The sequence below is a fragment of the Rhamphochromis sp. 'chilingali' genome, assembly GCF_963969265.1.
Source record: "Rhamphochromis sp. 'chilingali' genome assembly, chromosome: 12".
Taxonomy (NCBI): domain Eukaryota; kingdom Metazoa; phylum Chordata; class Actinopteri; order Cichliformes; family Cichlidae; genus Rhamphochromis; species Rhamphochromis sp. 'chilingali'.
Window position 1 is genome coordinate 7637491 of NC_137939.1, and position 18529 is coordinate 7656019.

Here is an 18529-nt window from a genome sequence, read left to right on the forward strand (position 1 = left end):
CTGACTTGGTCATTGAAGAATATCCCATTTATTTATTTTGTGAAACCTGTGCAGCTTCTTGCTTTGGATCATTATCCATTTGCACCGTGAGGTGCTGTGCCATCAGTTTTGCAGCACTTGAGCAGCAAGTATAGCCCTGTTCACGTCACGCCTTTTGGAAGTTGGCAAAAGCATCTCAATTTGAGCCTGGATTTTCACCTAATTTGTTGTCCCCAGTCTTTTTCTTATTGTTGAATCATGCACTCTGATCTTAACTCAGACAAGTGAGGCCTGCAGATCTTTAGATGTTGTTCTAGGTTCTTTTTTGACCTCCTGGATGAATCGTCAAAAAAAAAAAGAAATCTGCAAAATCTTTTAGCTTACTTCACTTTGTCAAACAGTTTCTATTTAAGTGATTTCTTGGTTCAACAGATCTTGCAGTAAAGCAGCAATTTTGAAGTCCTATCCTAGCTTTTGGAAATTTGACATAATGAGCATGGCACGGAACGTGACTGGGAAACTGAGTGAAACTGTAGGCCTATATGACAGTGACAGGTGAATTACAGATTAGGGTTATCCTAAAAGCCTTATTGTGGGACCGTGAATTAAAAAAGAAAGTTTATGTTTTAATAATTAAGACCTGAAATTAGCAGTTGAAACCATAAACTCATCAGGAAATTATTTACTGAGGACATGGATCAAAGGAGCAGTAGAGCAGCATCCCTCAGGTATGCAGCCTCTTCGAATCAGACACTACATCCAGTTTTTACACACGGTCTGTGTCCATTAACCCCTGCCACAGCATCCAAAACTAGTAGTTCCTTTTACTTTTTGTATTCCCACAGAACCGTGTTTAACAGCGTTACACACAGACTCACAAGGTGCTGGACACATCACCATAGCTGCTCGTGACAAAAGCAACCAGGATGTTAACATAGATAAACATAAAAGTTGTTATTTAATTTATATTAAGGCGTCATTGAGTGTTTTAAAGGCACCTATAAAAATATATATTATTATCATTGTTATTTATTTTAGAAATACTGTTGCCTTATGTCGTTGCATAATTCTAGTAAACACTGACACCTTATAAAATACTTGACAAGATGAGAGCATTATGTAACACCAGAATCCTTGACTATCTTTATTAAACCTTCAGACCTTCCATTTTTGTTTATTTAAAAGCTTCCTCTCCCACTGTTTCTCTGCAGTAACATCTTTACCCCCCATAGACACATAAAAAGAGCTTGCCTCCTCTTTCTGTCTCTCTGGGCTGAGAGGATATTTCATTTTTGATGTATTTATTTATTATTCTGTGAGGATTTCCCCTGAGACACTGAGTGCTTTGTAAAGCAGCACTAAATTAGCATCAAACACGAAGCGCTGCTGCTGCCTATTGGAGCATTAAATATTTAATTTACCAACAAACTGAATGGACTTTTGTTTTGAGTCAGTCGTGTCTTCCAGTGTTTTGGATGAAGTTCATTGCTTCAGTTTCTGCCAGAGGAATGTGTGCCCTCCACAGAGACCAGGCAGCAGATTCACAGGTTAAAGGTCAGGGATGTTCTCAGCTCTGTCGTCAGAAAAGACACACAAACAAACCCAAGGACGCACAGACACATGCACACACGGAGGACCACAACACAAAAATAACAGCTCATCTGCTTCATCTCCGTGCCTCTTTCTCATGACCTGACAGCTCCTGTGGGTTTGCGCGAAACCGTTTGACCCCCTCATGTTCTGTCGTCCTAGCTCTCCTTACTGCCACAGCCGTCCTTGTGATGTTCACAAGGAGGAGAATTTTTTGATGTTCACTATTCTTCTTTCAGATGGTATTTTTTTGTTTGTTTGACTGTTTGTAAAATTATCTTTTTTATAAATGAGACTGACCTTCAGCCAAAACACCAAGAGATCCGCCCCCAAAAACGATCACGTTTGTAATTCGTGTACGCTTGAGTAAGAAGGGCGTTCTCCTAAACGTTCCTTCAGTTTGTGTTCATTTTACTTTTCTCTGCTTATAAAAAACAACAAACATACATAAAGTAGAGATGAAGAGGCGTTCCGCATGAGCCTAAAATCTGAATTTGTTTTTTTCCTGTTTATATTTCAGTCTGTATGTTTGTTCACCCACCATCCACTACTTTAGGAGACAGATGTGAATATGAATATTCTTAATACTTTAATGCTGCACTTTACACTGTGCAAAAACATCCAATATTCCAATTAAATGTGAAAATTGTGGTTTTATTGTGTGTTTATTCCTTTTTTTTCATTGTTCTTGTTGATTGTAAGATTACTTGGTTTTGTTTTAGCATATTTAGCATATTCGGTGATGCAGAAGCCCAAGAAAGTTTATTTAACTGAACAAAAATTGCTTCTGTTTGCAATATGGAAAGCATACTAAATGTATTACCTTGTTTTAGATTAAGTCATTGTGATTTATGTGTAAGCTAATGTAATTTAATTTCTTTATATTTTGCTTCCAAAGAGCCAGGCTTTCCTGTAATCTTTTAAAGTTGTCTTGAGCAACAGTGCTCCAAGCTTTCTGAAGGTCTTTCAGATTTTTTCTTTGGACATTGGCTGCTTTTTCACTCAGTTTTAGTCCAGTCTTCTATTTATTAAGTGACTTAATACTGACATATGAATTATTCATGTGTAAAAAATGCACCTAACTCACAGGATGAACCAATGTTGTATCTACACATAACAGGAAACTTGGCAATTGTTAGGAACTTTACTAGCAGCCTGTCTCAGAAACAACTAATTTGTTCCCATTTCTCAAAGTTTGACAGGCATAAAATAGTATTTCTGCACCAACGAGGTGATTCAAAATAGCTATTAGCTGAAAACTTGGAATATCTCAGCCTGCTGTGCGATATGCCTTCAAAATTGTGAAGGAAATGGACAAGAGGAGGACAAAAGAAGAAGTGGTCGGCAGGTAAACAGTATCTGATAGTCATGTCCTTAAAAAACAGGAAAGTAAATCCAGCAAAGACCTGGCACAGGACCTGAACGACAACAGTGAGTGTTTACAGCCATCTGTAAAAAACAGTGGAGCTCTGTTATAGTTTGGAGATGCATATCAGTCAGAGTTTTGGGGGATCTTGTACAAGAAAGGTATCGTCAGATTTTGGTCTATCATGCAGTACAATGTAGAACCCACCTGATTGTCAGCAGCTTCATTTTTCAGCATGATCCCAAATATGTTGCCAGTACAGTAAAAGCATACCTGGATAGAAAAACACACAATGTATTGGCCTCCCCATTGACCTCAACATTACTGAAGGTATCTGGGGAGGCCAATCATCTTGACAGAGAACAAACCAAAAGGGACCAACCATCCAAAGAAGAGCTTTGGATGCCCTTCAAGAGAAGGAGAGAACGATTCCTGAAGACTACTAAAAGAAATTATTGGAAAGCTGCCTAAAACAGTTCAGTCTGTGTTGAAGAACAAAGGTGGTCATACCAGATATTGACTAGCTTGGAAGAACTGTGCAGACTGTTTTTATATTTTATGTATGTTTGCACCTATTCCCAGCAAAACACAAAGAAACGAGAGGTAAATTAAGACTTTTTCATGTCCTATATATTAATGGAAAATAAGATGGTGTGTGTAGGACACGTGCACAGGTTATACATCAAAGTCTTTCAGGGGGAGGACTGTTGAGCGTCCTGCCTTGGCTGTCATTCATCAAAGACGGTGAGCTCCTGTCACACACACTGGTACACACGGATAAACACAAATACAAAATGCAACCACACACATTAAATGCAGTTGTAAAAACACTAATCAGGCTGCAGAGTGACAGCTGCATTGCCAACAGATGGATCGGTTCCATCAGAGTTACTGAATGCGTAGGTGTGGAAAAAGATCGGTATCTGGCTCCGTTCGGTGCAGGTGTTTGAGGAAAGTCACCTGTGTATGCGCTGGAAAGTGCAGAGTGACAACAAAGGCTCTTCTAAACACAAATAACACTTTATTTATTGAAAGAATTCAGCAAAGTTGATGCATCTCATCTTTTTTCACAACTTACACAGTCATCGCTGAATTTAGTGGCTGCTAAACCTACAATCATGTGACAGTTATGAAGGAATACATGCAGTCTGGTCACACTAACATGACCTTCACTGTGATGCAGCACAGCAGGCCAGTGTCATGTTATGAAAAGCTGGTGCAATTAAAGCTCCTCACTTGCACAAATAATGAGGAAAACAAAAAAATCAGCAACAGAGGAAGAGTGTATACAGAAGTTTGAAATACAACCTTCAGGAAGTGAAAACCACAGCAAAAAGCAGTACAAAGCATTTACAGGCTTCATCTCCTCATTTTACTTTTATGATCAATCATTTCTAGATATAGAATAGTTGACTTTTTCTTCTTATTAAAGGCAACTCAGTTGATTTCTGTCCAACACATAAAACAGATCTACCCAACCCTGACTATATTTTCATATACTACTCGTGTGTTTACATATAAATATTTGAATACCATGAAACCTTCTCAAACAGACCAATATGATGGGCTTGTATTTGTGATTACAATTGTCTGAACATGCAAAACCATTGTTCCGGTGCCAGCAATGTGTTGCCAGACATATGATAAAGGCTGAGTTTGTGCATATATGTGGAAACAAGCCTGTTTTTCTATCATGCATATGGGCCTTCAGGATTGATTGACCGACAATCCCGGTCACATTAACCAGGTCACCAGCAGCTCTGCAAACATCACACAGAATCAGAGACACTAAAGGCGCATCCTGATCTGGACTCTGTTTCCCCCGTCTGCAGCGTATTTATAATATTTATGTCCAAAATGCTAACTATAAGTAACTTGACTAGATGTAAATATTCCATGTGATTTTATTACACAAGTAATTATTTCTGGATTCTTGATTTATTTACATTCAGTTTATCAGTTTATACCAAGTATGTTTTCTTAATGATTATTTCAGATGCATTTTACACAAAATTATTCATTTTTATGAGGCCAAAGAATTTTTTTTTCTTGAGTATAGGAAGGGCAGGGGGGATGAGTCTGACCCAAGATCAGGATCTGTCATCCTTTATGGGGTTTTTTTGTTTTTTAATTACACTCTGGTTTGTGAGACTCAGAAGTCAGGTCCCTCTTTCTTCAGGTTTTTGTAGTCTGTGGTGATGGCCACAAACTGGGGGGGGGAAAGTAGAAAAAGACTGTGTTTGTGTACGTTGATTTAACAATCAATCGACAGTAAAACACAGTCAGATTAGAGTTCATGTGCTGCCTTACCTTGTACTGGTAAGTCGGGTCAAGTTTATTCCATGGCTCTGGGTTGTTGGTCTTGTCCCAGCTGAAGACACAGAGAAAATTAAATGATTAAATCTGATGAAAAGTTAATCAAGCTCTCTCCTGAGAGCTTTTTTGTTTCATCCCCGCTTTGTTCAACTGGTAAATAGAATAAGAAAGAAGCTAAAGAAACAACAAGACAGTGCTCCATCCCGTGAGGTCTTGTAAAAAGCATTTAGCCATGTCTGCTGTTGTTGGAGTTTCTTATATCAAGCGCTTGGGAAACAGCAGGAGAAGAGAAAGTCCAAGCAAAAAGGATAAGAGTAGGCAGGACTCCGTGTGACAGAAACCATCCTGAAACAAATCCCTCCACTTAGAATGTGAAACATTTATTCATCTCCTCTCCGCACGCCTTTGAATAAATTTTAACAAATGTGCATTTCAGGGTGAAATCAAGCCTATCACAGAAGGACGGCTAAGTCCTTTCTCTGTTTGGAGTCCATCTGTGATCATCCAGTAGGTGGGGACTGGTTGCTCTTTGGAAGTTGCATGCAATTAAAGTGAAAACAAAACTAAACAGATGTGCGAACCTGAGGAAACACAGGGTCTCCCAGCTGTGACACATTTCATTAAAAGATGGTGGGATAATGACTTTTAGCTTGTTGTTTTTTGTCAGTTGAAAAACAGTAATGATAACGAACAATTAAATTATGTTTTTAAAAAGTTCTCACACGTGATCAAAAGTCAGAAATTTATGTGTGCTTACGTAACATGGGGTCCTCTGGCCAGCCGGATCAGATACAAGGATGCTCCGCCCATTCCCAAACAAATGAAGAAGAACTGGGGGATGAGCTACAGAAAAATAAGAATTAGGCTTCTACACATATTTTACACTTAAACCATAAAAGACAACACATTTACGCCTACATGCTAATCTGCACCACACTCTTCACTGGTGTATTGGCAGCTGTACCTTTTGCTGCAAGGCCAAGATGCTGTTTTGTTTTAACATAATGGACGTTTGACTTAAAAAGAAAGAGCTCAGGAAACTCAGGAAAGCTGATAAAATACATTTCAGCCAGATGCATCGTAGACCACCCTGAAGACAGATGAAGACCCCAGGGACTGCCACATCCAGGGCTGATATACAGAGAAGTAATCTGGATATTTTTCTGCCAGCAGCAGTTTGTTTGTCTTATGTGATTTAGAAAAACAGAGCTGGCATTTACTCCCTTCAAATGATCGTTTGGAGCATTATTTCTATTTCGGCTGATTTTTCATTTTTATTTATTTGTCATTCTGCAGTCCTTATTCAAGATAAACTCATACCACCCTGAATATATTCACAAAAATCCATTGTTACCATGTGCACAATAACAGGAAGGGTAGTATAACTTGTCTCTTTGTATGTTACTTTTAGGGAACATGTGGGCTGCGTTGTTCTTTCTTTTGGCATAGAAGTTCACTGGTGACGCTTGATGATTCTTCTTGGTGAAGCCAAATCTTCTTATTCATTTATTTATTTATTTTACACTTCAGCTAACCTGTCATTTTCAGATTTGTCATCACAGCATCCAAGTGTGTTAAATCCCCACCTCCATGACTGAGAATAAAAAAGAAAATCCAGATTTGTCGGTCACAAAAAACAGAAATGTTAAAGGTTGTTAAATAACTATTATCACGATGGGAAGCTGTTAGTCCTTTCCAGCACTGCATCATCTTCAGCCTCGTGACTCCTGACAGTCTGCAAGTCGAATGTCTCAGTAAGAAAAAGCACATTCCTTGAATTTCAAGACAGATGCGGCACATCTTTTTTTTAAGCTAAAGTGAGGCGCGATGTGAGCCAACTTATTCAGCTGTGAGAAACTTTCTTCTAAATTAGCTGTCAGCCTTAAGCAATAGCATCATTTATTCAAAAACAGACACTCGATTTAAAACTGAGTCTATACTTAATATCTGCTGTAACAGAGGTGATCTGAGCAGCTGGCCCACTGAAGCTCAGGGGATTGAGTCTTGGCCTGCTGTTGCTCCGTCACCCTGCATCATCCCAGTGAACGTGCTGACACACATCTGGCGCATGTCTGTGCGTGTTTTATATAATTAAATCTCAGAGGGAAATTTTGTACTTCTGACTTCTCTGTCAGTAACTTCTTTAAAAAAAAAACTTTTGCTGCTGCTTTTACAGAATTTTCTTGTTATTTCAAATTATATGACGTAAATAAAATGACAAACAAATAAATATTTGTTTAAGATAAAACTGTTTAATTCTAGTTTAATGCTGTAAATAAAATTCAAATTTGATGCACTGAGTGTAAAACAACACAAAAAATACAGTAAAAGAAGAAAAGTTTCTGTATTTTTTTATTATTATTTTCATAATGTGTGATTTAGTACTACATAAACCCACCCTCACCTCCGTGTTTTACAGCTGGCACACCAAACCTGCTGAACTCCATCTGGTCCAATAAAACAATGTGTTTTGGTTCACTCCACCAAAACAATGTGCTGCCACTGTTGATTAGACCTAATTCCAAGTCCTCTGGAAAAGCTTTACTTTGCAAGCAGCGATTTTTCTGCTCTGACATCCCCTGTGGAGACTGACTTTATGCAATGAGCTTTACACTGCCTGAGCCGTCACTGAAACACCAATTTTCACAGTTAATCTTTGTGCCAAGTAAGAAGCACTTGCCTGCTTATTTTTTGGATAGTTGAAAGAAATAGTGTGCAGCATGCCATATTATTTATTTCCAATATGGCAACTGTGCCTTGTCTTCCTGGTCCACATTAGCACTGCTGCAAGTGTTTTTCATTTTTACGAAGCCACAGATGCACAAAGGTATTTTTTAAGAGGTTAGTGATCACTGATTCTAAGGAACTTCACATGCTGGATTTCCATGTGCCATTTTTTTTTCGGGTACAAGAATTTTCTGACATTCACACACTTGTGAAAAGTGTATTTTTGGACACAGTCTGTATAACTGACCCTCAGTCTGTCTTTGTCTTAGTGCTGCCACCACCTATCTGTCTGTCTCATTCTGGTTTTAATCACTGGTTCCATCTCCTCTCTGTCTGTCTCCCTGACTCTCGATCTACTTTCCCATCTGACCAACGATGCATTCATCTGGCTCATTCTCTGTCTGTGGGGCTCAGAGTTTCGGACTCTCTCTAACAGCCTTTCAGTCTCTCCTTCTTTCTGTTTGTTGTAACTTGATCAAGGAGGGTTGTAGAGTCTCACAGGGATTTGCCTCCTGCAGCTCTTCCCTCACTCCCGCTCTCCCTTAGAGTCTGTCTCTCAGTATCTCTGCCTGTCAGGATGATAGACCACATCACGGAGCGCTGGTAGAGTCTCATACGGATTTCTTCCCCGCTGCTTCTCTCTCTCTTCCCTTCTCCTGGGAGGCCAGTGAGAAGAAGTTAAAACTCTGTCACTCCCCTCTCTGACAGCAGAGCCGGTTAAAAACTGCAAAAATAATCCCCTGCCCTGTAGGGACAACTCAAATTTAAAAATTTCTTACTAAACATTTGTGAACTGCTTAGATTTTTGTCAGTTTAGATTTAAGGGGTTTGCGGAAGTCGCTGATGTGTTTTTGATGTCTTAAGCTTCTCAGTTCAGCTTGATTTTGAAACGAGCAACTGGAGCAATTTAACAGACTGAAACAGAGCTAAGATAAGATTAGATGAGACAAAATTAGACTTCTAAACAGACCTGCTGCTTTAACCAGTTCATTTACCTGTTACATACATACACTACTTAGGATGTCATGAAGTTTGCGTTAATACAGGCACTAGAATCAAATCAGTTATGTGCAGCAATTGTTAACATTGGGCAATATTTTCTTTGAGCATAGTCTAAACCAATATATATATAAACCTGTGGGTTTAATACTATTTTAACGAGCTGAAAAAAAAGAACCATCCTAGGATTCAAGTGTTTATCCAACCTCGCTAGTGACAAACTGAGTTTCTAGTGCAGCTTTGGTTTTGTTTCATTCAGTGAAGCATGTTTGAATAATTTCAACACACTAAGCAAAATTTCAGAAATGCAGAGCAGTTGATGGATTTCTATTAAAATGTAAGTTACATGTTAAAAGAAGCTGGACATGGCTTATCAAAATTTGAAACACCTAAAAACTGATCGAGAATTTAAAAGATTACTTACACCGGGGTGCTTCTTAGCATGCTCGACTGCTGCCCGAAACATCATTGCTCCAGTTTACAGTAAATCAGGAACAATGCATGAAAAGAAATGAATTCAGGCCTTTGTTCACAGCAAACACAAGCTTTGCACAGCCGAGCACAGACGGGATTTAGACCTGTTGCTGGGAGAGGCGGGAGAAGGAGGAGAGAGAGGAGGAGGTCGTTTTACATCTGATTACAGCCACTGCTGTTCCCCTGTTGGGTAATTACACTGTGCTGGACACTGGTTAATAGTTTGTATTTAAACGGAAAAGTTTCGCCCCAGTAAACCGTTATTTGATATCCAGAAAAGAGACATTTGATGCTATCAGGCCATTCAATTAAAAGAAGTAGGGTTGTCTCAGACCTCAGAGGCGTTTTCTCTACCATTTCCCTCACTGTGTTTAAAGACTTGTCGGTCATTTGGGAGCTGACTAAAGGAAATGGAAAACCATTTGAACGCTGTGTCCTTTTAAATGCCATTAGGGAATATGGACCCTTGTCAGATCCACAAAGAGAAGACCCAAGTCCTGAATGAGGATCATTCTTGCGTGAGCGTGTTTTGAGCCTGAATAATTAAGTTAACCAAATGTTCGTTTGATTGTTGCTAAAATACAATTTACACAATCTTAATGAAATGCGCTTTTGCGATGTGTCCATATTGCATGCTCTTTAGCAGCAGATTCTCTGGGCTTGACTTGGCAACCAAAGTCAAGGATGCTCAACCAGCATGTTTGCTTTATTTCAGCACAGTCAGAGAGCTAGATGCACACCAAGTGTGTGAAATGTGGCAACACAGTTTAAGCCATCTAAAAAAAAAAAGGAAAATCTAAAAAGCAAACATAACCCAGTTTAGTCTGAACACCAGAAGTAACACGTACCCTTCACATTACGGCCGTTGCTGTGATTAAATAAAGGTAAAACCATCAATGAGCAGAGGTCAGGGCGACAACGCTTATCAGCTACACTGTTGCGTTTTAAAGGGTTATTGCACTGATTGACGATGATAGAAGTAGAGCCGCTAACGTACATGCTCGCTCGCGTAAAATGCACGCTGCCTTTGGTCATCAAAAGAAAATGTCCCAGTCCCAGTCTGCCTAATGGACCCGTGTCTCTGATTCACTGCACTTCAATTTAATTAGAAGTGAAAACAAATACAACTCAATTTAATAAACGATGGCCTCACTTTCAACTCCACAGATGTGTTGTCCCAGATGTCTGTGCTAGATAATAAAGCAGCATAATAAAAGTCGACATGATGAGTGCTGTGGTTAAAACAGGTTTAAATAATTTTCTGTCTACACGTTTTAATTTTTTAAATACTATTTTAGCCTTTTTTTTCTTCTTACAAATGAAAAAGGATCATTTGCACAGCTAGACCGACAAGGTTTTTCATAACAGCAGAGATTCATTATAATGACTTCATCGGCCTCAGACAAGGTGCCTGCAAAAGGTAATGAATCCCAGAGTGAGACAGGGCCATGGTCCCTCCTGTGTGTGTGTGTGTGTGTGTGTGTGTGTGTGTGTGTGTGTGTGTGTGTGTGTGTGTGTGTGTGTGTGTGTGTGTGTGTGTGTGTGTGTGTGGTAGTCAGACCTTTTGCAAATTGCAAATGAGTGCCTGGAACTACTCTCAAAGAGACTGTGCGTTCAGTGCCTGTGCTGCTGATGTTGTGGAAACATCAATCTTTTCACACTCTGTGGACTTGTCTTCCTTTCGGGGGCAAAAGTTAAGTGGTTAACAAACAAAAAACTGTAGAATATAAATTAATTATGAATAAATAATTTTTGAAAAAACTTCAATGGTTTTAGTGTCTAGCACAGTTCTCCAGCTAGTTGATTTGGACTGTATAAAACAAATGAACCTGTATAAATCTGCTCACATCAAGATTTGGAAGAGAGTTTATCAAATGTATTTTTTATTTATTTATTTTTTGGTGTTTTGAGTATCGCAATGCAAATCTCTTTTAGTTGAGTTATAATTAGGAGAAGCCAGACGGCTAATATCTGAAAAACTCTCCAACAACAGCTTTATAATAATGAAAGCGTCTAAATTAGGTTTGGGGTTTTAAATTGTAAATGCTAAAAGGGGGTTAAAAATGAGAAATATGACTGTGTTGGGTTTTTTAAATATATCCTCATTCTTTTATACACATCTCTCTTAAGGTCCCGGTACAGCATTTCAGTCATGTTGAGGTCTGGACTTTGACTGGATCATTGCAGCACCTTTATTGCTTCTTTAGCTTTAGCTGTTGGACAGATAGCCTCACATCTGACTGTAGAATACTTATATATTATATACAATATATATATTGTATACAGAGGTGCAATTTGGACTGCAAGGTGCCCAAGATCCAGTGGCTGCAAAACAAGCCTAAATCATCACCCCTCCACCACCATGCTTGGCTGTTGATATGAGGTGTTTGTGCTGACATGTTATTTGGTTTTTGACAAAAATGGTGCTGTTTATTATTAAGACATTGTTCCAGTTGTTGATTTGGAGAGTAGAGACTTTCTCCTGACAACCCTTCCAAGCAAACCACACTTATTCAGTGTTTTTCTAATTATGCTGTCACAAACTTTAATATTTAAAATGCAAACTGAGCCCTGTAGAGTCAGAGATGTATCTCTTGGGTCTGTTTGATTGATTGATTGATTGATTGATTGATTGATTGATTGATTGATTGATTGATTGATTGATTGATTGGCTGGGTTGGGTTGGGTTGGGTTGGGTTGGGTTGGGTTGGTATTGGTTGGTTGGTTGGTTGGTTGGTTGGTTGGTTGGTTGGTTGGTTGGTTGGTTTTGGTTTGGGGTTGAACAGCCTGACCTTGGGGAGAATATGCTGAGCATTCTCACTGGAGAATGACAGACTTCCCACTGTTTGGAAATTGACTTAAAACCCTTTCCTGATTGATGAGCAACAATTGCTTTTTAAACATTGTTGTTGACTCCTTTCCTCTTTGGCATTGTGTTAAAATAAACATAATGGCTGCAGATGAGCAAACTTTCAAAACTGTTAAAAACTGCTTCAGTAGTGAGGCTCACACTATTTTTGTTTTCACACTTCATTTGTGACTCTGTGACATGTTGTGCTTGTCTGATGTAAAAGTGCTGAGTGTTGCTGACGTATAGCCGTAACTGTCATTTCTGTTTCTTAAAGATAAACAGCTATAGGGATCAGCTGGAACTAGTTTTCTGGCCGTCCACACCCCGAGGATGCAGGGTACAGCCCCGAGGGATAAAAGTGTGTCTCTGACCTCTTTTCTGATCCATGTGAGATTACGTGTTCGCACTGAGATAAAGCTTTTATGTCTGTGTTTAAATTTCCCTTCAAGGCTGCGCAGTCAGAGAGGCAAATGACAACGATAATCAGTATATACCCAGCGAGCGTTTTACAGCTGATGAGGAGACAGATTCCAAATACCTTTTTTAGTATAAAAGCATGGCCTACTTTTGCCTTCAAAGGCGACTCTGGAAAGTTTGTAGTTCAGTTCAAGTCACTTACAAAGGTGTGAAAAAAGTGACAGGTTTTCACTGAGCAAAAAACTGTTTTAAAACATCCACAAACTTCTCAAAGTGTTCCTGCAGCACAGCCAACTTTCCTCTGTGAAAAATATATAGTATTTTCAAACAAAAAAAGCCTTTAAGATTTTTAAGTAGATAAAAATTCTACTTTTGCATCACACAGTTCCTTGAATAACATATTCACGGGCAACAGAGAAGTGGCTTAAACAGCTGGAATCTTCTTTAAAGGTTACTTATTTGTGCTTTTGAAGTCGGTTACTATATGGCTCCTTTGTCAATAGTATGAATATGAGCTTGCAATAGCCTCTGTTCTTGTGCATAAATACTCCAAATGATTTTAAGTACACTATCCTTACAGTAATTTTATCTACTCACAGACTGTCCATGTTCTCTGTCAGTGCAGGAAATACCAGCTGTGTCAGGGTCAGTCAGCTCCAAATGTTGATGTTATTGTATAGCATCTACATAAAGCTTCTCTGGTTGGACGGCAGCCAACATGTCCGTTGAAGATGACTCATTGAAGTCCCGTTCTGGGAGTCAGGAAACTCGAGACAGTGGTACATGATAGAATTTTTAATGGAGTAATGGATTTAAATTCATGATGTCAATGTGTTTTTACTTTGATTGACCACATTAAATGTTTATTTAGCAAAAATATGAGTCATACCCACAGATTATAAGCGCAGACAGGTCACTTTCTTATAGTGCAATCGTCTGCAGGGAAACCTTGAGTCTTTGCATTCATTGTGCAACTCTATTAGATAATATATTTACAAATATAATAGAAGGAAAGATAAAAAGTGGGCTGTTAATCAATGATATAAGTGACCATTTACCAGTCTTTGCATCGTATAATTGCCATTATAAAGTGAACAACGATGGACATAAGATTATTTACAAAAGAATAAGAACAGAGAAGACCTTAAATTGTCTTAGAAATGAACTTTTAAAGCAAGATTGGAATATTGTATATGAACAAACAGAAGTTAATAAAGCTTACGAAGGATTTTTAAGAACATTTAACACATTACTTGATAAAAACTGCCCAGTAATTGAAATCAATAGGAAACACAACTATGCAGGAAGACCATGGATGACAAAAGGACTACAAAATGCCAGCAAAAAAAAGAATACCTTATATCGAGAATTCATAAAAAAGAGAACAATAGAAACTGAAATGAAGTATAAAACTTACAAAAATAAATTAACTAATATAATGAGATCCTGTAAAAGAGAGTATTACATTAAAAGGTTAGAACACAATAAAGATAACACAAGAGATATATGGAATGTATTAAACAGAATAATCAAAAATGAATCAAGGAATAATGATTACCCTGGGTACTTTATAGAAGGGACAAGAAGTATTAATAACATGGAGGAGATAGTAAATGGCTTTAATGAATTCTTCGTAAACATAGGGCCAAAACTGGCAGAAGAAATAAAGGTTGATGGAATAGAAAGGGACACTGGTGAAAATATTGAAAGGAATAGTAGCTCAATGTTTTTAAGAGCAGTGGAAGAGAAAGAGATTTATGACATGGTTAGAGGACTTAAGAACAAAACCAGTACAGACTGGAATGATATTGATATGGTAACGGTAAAGACAGTTATTGATGGTATCGTAAAACCATTAAAATATATATTCAACTTGTCGTTTCAAAAAGGAGTTTTTCCACAAAAAATGAAAGTTGCTAAAGTTATTCCCATTTACAAAACCGGTGAAAGACATAATTTTACAAACTATAGACCAGTGTCAATACTCTCCCAGTTCTCTAAGATACTGGAAAAACTCTTCATAAAAAGATTTGACAGTTTTGTGGAAAAATATGAATTAATGACAGATAGTCAGTATGGGTTCAGAAACAACAGATCAACAGCTTTGGCACTGATAGATTTAATGGAAAAGATAACGGAATGTATGGATAATAAGAGGTATGCGCTCGGAGTTTTCTTAGATCTAAAGAAGGCGTTTGATACTGTTAATCATGAAATTCTATTAAAAAAACTGGAAAAGTACGGGTTTAGGGGAGTGGTTTTGGAATGGTTAAAAAGCTATGTAGGGAATAGGCAACAATATGTACAAATAAATGAATATAAATCTAATTTGAGGGATATAGCTTGTGGAGTACCTCAAGGTTCAGTACTGGGTCCAAAAATGTTTATTATGTACTTAAATGATATCTGCAGAGTATCGGAGATTTTAAAGTTTGTAATATTTGCAGATGACACAAATATACTGTGTGCAGGTGGGGAATTGCCACAGGTTTTGGAAATGATCACACAGGAATTAACGATATTAAAGAAGTGGTTTGATATAAATAAATTATCATTGAATCTCGATAAAACCAAATTTATGTTGTTTGGAAACCAAAAGAAAAACATCGAAGTAGAAATATGTGTTGACAATGTATATTTAGAAAGAGTAAATGAAATAAAATTTCTTGGGGTGATCATTGACCACAAGCTCTGTTGGAAGCCACACATTACTTATGTTCGGGGGAAATTGGCACGGGGCATTGCCGTCCTGGGAAAAGCAAAGCATATGTTGGATCAGAAAGCACTGCACATTTTATACTGTGCTTTACTACTGCCATATATGAGCTACTGTGTAGAGGTCTGGGGAAACACATACAAAAGTAACACACAAACAATAACTATAATACAGAAAAGGGCCATTAGATTAATAAATAATGTAGGGTACAGGGACCATACAAATGCACTCTTTGTCAAAATGCAAGCTATTAAATTCCAAGACTTGGTGAAGCTTAAAACAGCGCAAATAATGTATAAAGTCAGAAATAAATTGCTTCCCAAAGAAATCTGTAAATTGTTCATAGAAAGAGAAGGTGGGTATAACTTAAGAGGGAAATGGAATTTAAAAATACAAAGTGCTAGAACAACTTTAAGAACTATGTCAATCTCAATTGCAGGAGTTAAATTATGGAACAGTCTAACAGAAGAAATAAAAGACAGTCAAAACATAAAACAGTTTAAAGTAAAATATAAAAACCTAATTTTAAATAAGTATAAGAATGAAGAAAACGGGGTTAACCCAGGACGGTAATGTTGCTGGTAATGGTGTTGCGGTTCTTTTTTGGTTGTTTTTTTGTTTTTTTGTTTTGTTTTGGTTTGTTGTTTTTCCATAACTTGTGTATCTGCAAATATACACATTCTGTATTTTTCATATGAAAGAAACTATACTGTGGTGGGGCTTGCTAATTTCTTGTTTTTGATTTATGTATGTTATGTTTTGTTTTACTTCATATGTTTATATGTTTCATATGTTGTTTGTTTAATTTAAGACAAAAAAAAATTAAATGAATGAGAGGTAAAACTTGAGGGGGTAGGGACAAATAAGTAAATACTTCAGCCTACTCCTTTTCAAACAAATAATGGAATGATATTTTGTAATGATTGTGAAGGCACATGTTTGAAATGTTTGAAATAAAAATGAACTGAACTGAACTGAACTGAATATTTTTGACACACACCATCTAAACTTGCAGATCAAGTAGACGGGGATCCACTAGGGAATCCTGTTACACTGCAGGAAGTGCTCAAGAAAGGATCAAGGAACACGGCAAAAATCAGGTTGTAGACTTTGACTCCAAACTGCCCAGGTGACATCTAATCAAGCATCTGTGGGAAGCCTCTGAACTATCAGCCAGAAAACCAGGGTTAGATCATCATGTTGGAACAATCATATCACTTCTTTTTTTACCCTTTTAGGCTCATTTAAATCACCTTTTGCAATGTTAACTGAATTTTAAAAGGTTTCTGCAGAAAACCAAAGTGAATTTTAATTGTAAACCGTAACTGTGGGTGCTTATAGGAGCTTGCATTAATGGAGGGGAAGTCTTATTCAAGACAGCCACTGGAGCAGCATGTCAGAGTCAGACTGACAGCAGCTGGCACGGTGAGCTCCGGGAGGGGGATGAGATACTGAAGTGACATTTGCAGGCAAAAAAAACAAGCCCTATTTAAATGTAGTTGGACTTTAAAATGATAAAGAAGTACATGAACATGTAATGATTATGTGAAACTTCTATTTACAATAATCCATCAGATCCCATATTTTTAGATTCATTTAATGATTTCAGTCATTACGTGTCTCTAAATCAGCAGGTTTAAAGCTGGAGTCACCTTCATGTTTGCATGTGTGTTTACAGTTTAAAAAAAAAAAACGGCATGACTGACGAGAGAGAAGGCAGGAGGAGAGATGGAGGAGCAAGAAAGCATCCCAGACTCACTGTAACCCGGTTTACATCATCCGTAACTATGCCAACAAGACACTCTGCTGACAGGCTATTACATATATCGCAACCATGAAGACCTCTTTGAACTTTGAACTGGCAGGGAAGTGGATAATTTCACTGAGGATCTGTCTGCAATACAACAAGTTTTACACAGAAGCAATAACATAACTGATATTGGCCATCCATTAAGAAAAATAATACCTTTTGGGCATCTGTCACAGCTCCAACTCCAGGTCATTATTTTTTCCTCCCCTTTACAACAGGACTGTGACATGTGCTCTGAGCTGCCTGGCGTTCCTGCTGACCTACAACACTGGAGCTCACAAATAAATCCTCCTAATTGGACACTGGCCAACTTGGTGGCACAAACAGGGTGCAAGACAGAGCAGGCTTGTTTAAGAATACACAAGATCTGCATGGTGTACCTACAGTATCAGCAGCAGTGCTTGACTTGTGCATCACAGCTGTGTGTAGGGTGTACAATAACTGCATCACAGCAGCGAGAAGAATAAGGCCACTGGAGATCCTGACCTCAGAAAACGGTTAGGATTAAAGAGTTTTTTGCATTTTTTAGAATCTCAACTTAGTCAGACATTATTCACCTGCTGTGAATGCTGTGCACTGAATGGTAAGGAGAAGGTAGAGAACATCTGCTGGGTTTTTTCCCCTCAAAATCATTAGGAAAGCCTGGCTGGACTGCAGCGTAGCCATAGAAATAAATCCTGGTTACTAATTTTCACACATAAAAGATTGCCTTGTTTTTGCCCTTTAATCCCTCTAGTTACATTTGAGCCAATTAACCTGCAGTCACTGGCCTGTGTTGGCTCCGATTAGCCAAGTGCAGCCCTGCTGTGGAAACCGGGGGCTATTTTATGAGTGGGGTCGCCACACAGTTGTTTTGGGAAAAGCAGAACGTTCTGAACCTTGAGCACAGTTTAACGCCACATGATGCTATTAGACTTCAGAGGACTGAGAAACAATGCAATGCACACACCCTCCAAGGCAACTCACGGTGTGTCAGACAAGATTCAAAATTTTCAGATGAGTGTGGAGGTATAGATGTATACTCTGTCAACAGCAGACCAGATTCACCTGCTGTCCAACGACTCCATGAGAATAAAGTCCAATCAGTTTTAGCATTAAAGGAAGAATGCTAAAACTGTGGTAAGAATATGTCTCCTTCAGTCTGGCTGATAAGTCGACTTACATAAACTATTAGTACAAAACACTAAATACTGCTTGTAACTGAATAATAGTGAAGCCAGAGTAAGATTTTGTGTTCATTTGTGCCATCTAGTGGTAGAACGATATACTGCAGCACACAATTTT

At 38.2% G+C, this 18529-nt stretch overlaps 1 protein-coding gene across 1 annotated transcript; it reads right to left on the reverse strand.

Annotated features, from left to right (window-relative positions):
• Positions 1-3936: 3936 nt before the first annotated feature.
• Positions 3937-9570, reverse strand: ndufa4l2a (NDUFA4 mitochondrial complex associated like 2a). Its single transcript, XM_080898843.1, has 4 exons — positions 9402-9570; positions 6009-6094; positions 5246-5306; positions 3937-5144 (listed from the first exon to the last, which is right to left on the reverse strand). Exons 1-4 carry the CDS (start codon positions 9444-9446, stop codon positions 5088-5090), a joined length of 249 nt encoding a protein of 82 aa, XP_080754969.1. The 5' UTR covers positions 9447-9570; the 3' UTR covers positions 3937-5087.
• Positions 9571-18529: the final 8959 nt, after the last annotated feature.

Excerpts from the sequence above, each read along its gene's own strand:
- ndufa4l2a (XM_080898843.1), bottom strand. The coding sequence starts at position 9,446 with ATGATGTTTCGGGCAGCAGTCGAGCATGCTAAGAAGCACCCCGGT. Across the intron at positions 6,095-9,401 it reads ATGCTAAGAAGCACCCCGGT|CTCATCCCCCAGTTCTTCTT; the intron begins GTAAGTAATCTT and ends ATTTTTCTGTAG. Across the intron at positions 5,307-6,008 it reads GCCAGAGGACCCCATGTTAC|CTGGGACAAGACCAACAACC; the intron begins GTAAGCACACAT and ends CTGTGTCTTCAG.